Source organism: Fukomys damarensis, unplaced genomic scaffold (genome assembly GCF_012274545.1).
Source record: "Fukomys damarensis isolate Sample0158 unplaced genomic scaffold, DMR_v1.0_HiC HiC_scaffold_27, whole genome shotgun sequence".
In the NCBI taxonomy this organism is placed as follows: domain Eukaryota; kingdom Metazoa; phylum Chordata; class Mammalia; order Rodentia; family Bathyergidae; genus Fukomys; species Fukomys damarensis.
In genome coordinates this window covers 280,070-281,341 of record NW_022900939.1, presented here as the reverse complement: position 1 = coordinate 281,341, position 1,272 = coordinate 280,070, and the positions used below count along the sequence as shown (strand labels likewise).

The 1,272-nt window shown below is 60.9% G+C and overlaps 1 protein-coding gene across 1 annotated transcript in view; it reads right to left on the bottom strand.

Annotated features, from left to right (window-relative positions):
- Hnrnpul2 (heterogeneous nuclear ribonucleoprotein U like 2) overlaps positions 1-1,272 on the bottom strand; it is an 11,837-nt gene that overhangs the window by 10,232 nt on the left and 333 nt on the right. Inside the window, exons 2-3 of the mRNA XM_033756572.1 lie at positions 1,154-1,244; positions 115-249 (exon numbers count right to left, since the gene is read on the bottom strand). Coding sequence (XP_033612463.1) covers positions 115-249; positions 1,154-1,244 — 226 coding nt within the window. The remainder of the gene's footprint in view (positions 1-114; positions 250-1,153; positions 1,245-1,272) is intronic.

Below are 1,272 nucleotides of genomic sequence, written 5' to 3'. Positions count from 1 at the left end.
CAAGCGACCAAGTCTCCGCGGCTAGGCGGCAGCGTCGCCTTCTTCATGCGCACCCCCCGCGACCCGCGGGGCTCAGGACGACCCAGCGGGGGGGCGACTTCTTTTCCCCAGCACCTCGGTCCCGACAGCGAGCGCGCGCTTGGACGACAGAGCTAACCCTAACCCTCGGCCCGCGGGCCAATCAGCACTCGGAGTTTTACTGCGCAGCCGCACCGCGTACCGAACCGAGTAAGGCTGGCTACGACTCAACTGCCTCGTAGCCCGGAAGCGTGTCCGCGCCTGGCTTTCCGTACTTTAGCCTGGGGCTATGCGCAGGCGTTTCGTGCGCTCCTCACAGCCCTGGTCTCCTGTAGTCCTGCTCACTTCCGGTCGCGGCGGCATCTTGTCACTACAGTATTCTGTGCAGGCAGCAGTCTTGTGAAAGTAAAAGAAGCAGGAGGGAAACTGTTGCTCATTAATAACTGTTCATGTGGCTTGTTGGCAAAAGGGCTCTCCAGAATTCAAGAATACAGTAATATCTGTTCCTCTTTTCTCAACGGCTCAACTTCTACCCAGCAACAGATGCCTGGGCCCCGCCTTTGTTCCGTCATTGGCCATCTTGAATTGGCATCTGCATCTCTGATTGGTTAATTTTGATCGCCCAGTTTTTTTTTTTTCCAATTGGCGAGGTAGTCCTTTGGGAGGCGGGTCGGGTCGTTCCTGCGGGATTGCCTCTTCTTGCCGCCTCTGATTGGGCGCTGTGGCGCAGTGCGCGGGGCCCTCTAGTTATCACCGCCAGAGGCCAGACTTCGCGCGGGAGCGTCTGTCCTGAGAGGACTTCCGGGCTCGGGCTCCGCAGAGGCAGGAAGGGGCGGGCGCTTGCGAGCTCGGAGCCTAGTCCGCCTCCGTCTGTCTCCTCGCCGCTCAGCCGCCGGCGAAGGCTCGGTAGACTAGGGTATTGGCGCACTCCTGGGATCCTAGCACGCTGGAGGCTGAGGCGGGAAGGTCGCAAGCCCTTTCCGGCCTGAGCAACTTGGCGAGACCCTGCCTCGAAATAAAAAATACAAGGGCTGGATTGTAGCTCCGTGCGAAGGCCCTGGTTCCATCCCCTGTGCCAGAAAGGGGAAAGAAAGGACCTTGAAGATCTGGGACAAGGGAACCCTGCTGCCTAGACCGAGCGGCTGTGCCCGCCCGCTCCTTCTTCCCTGCGTGGCCGGGCGCCGTCCCGGTCCCCAATGGAGGCGCGGCTGCTGGAGGCGCAGCTGCTGAAGGAGCAGGGAAACCAGCGCTACC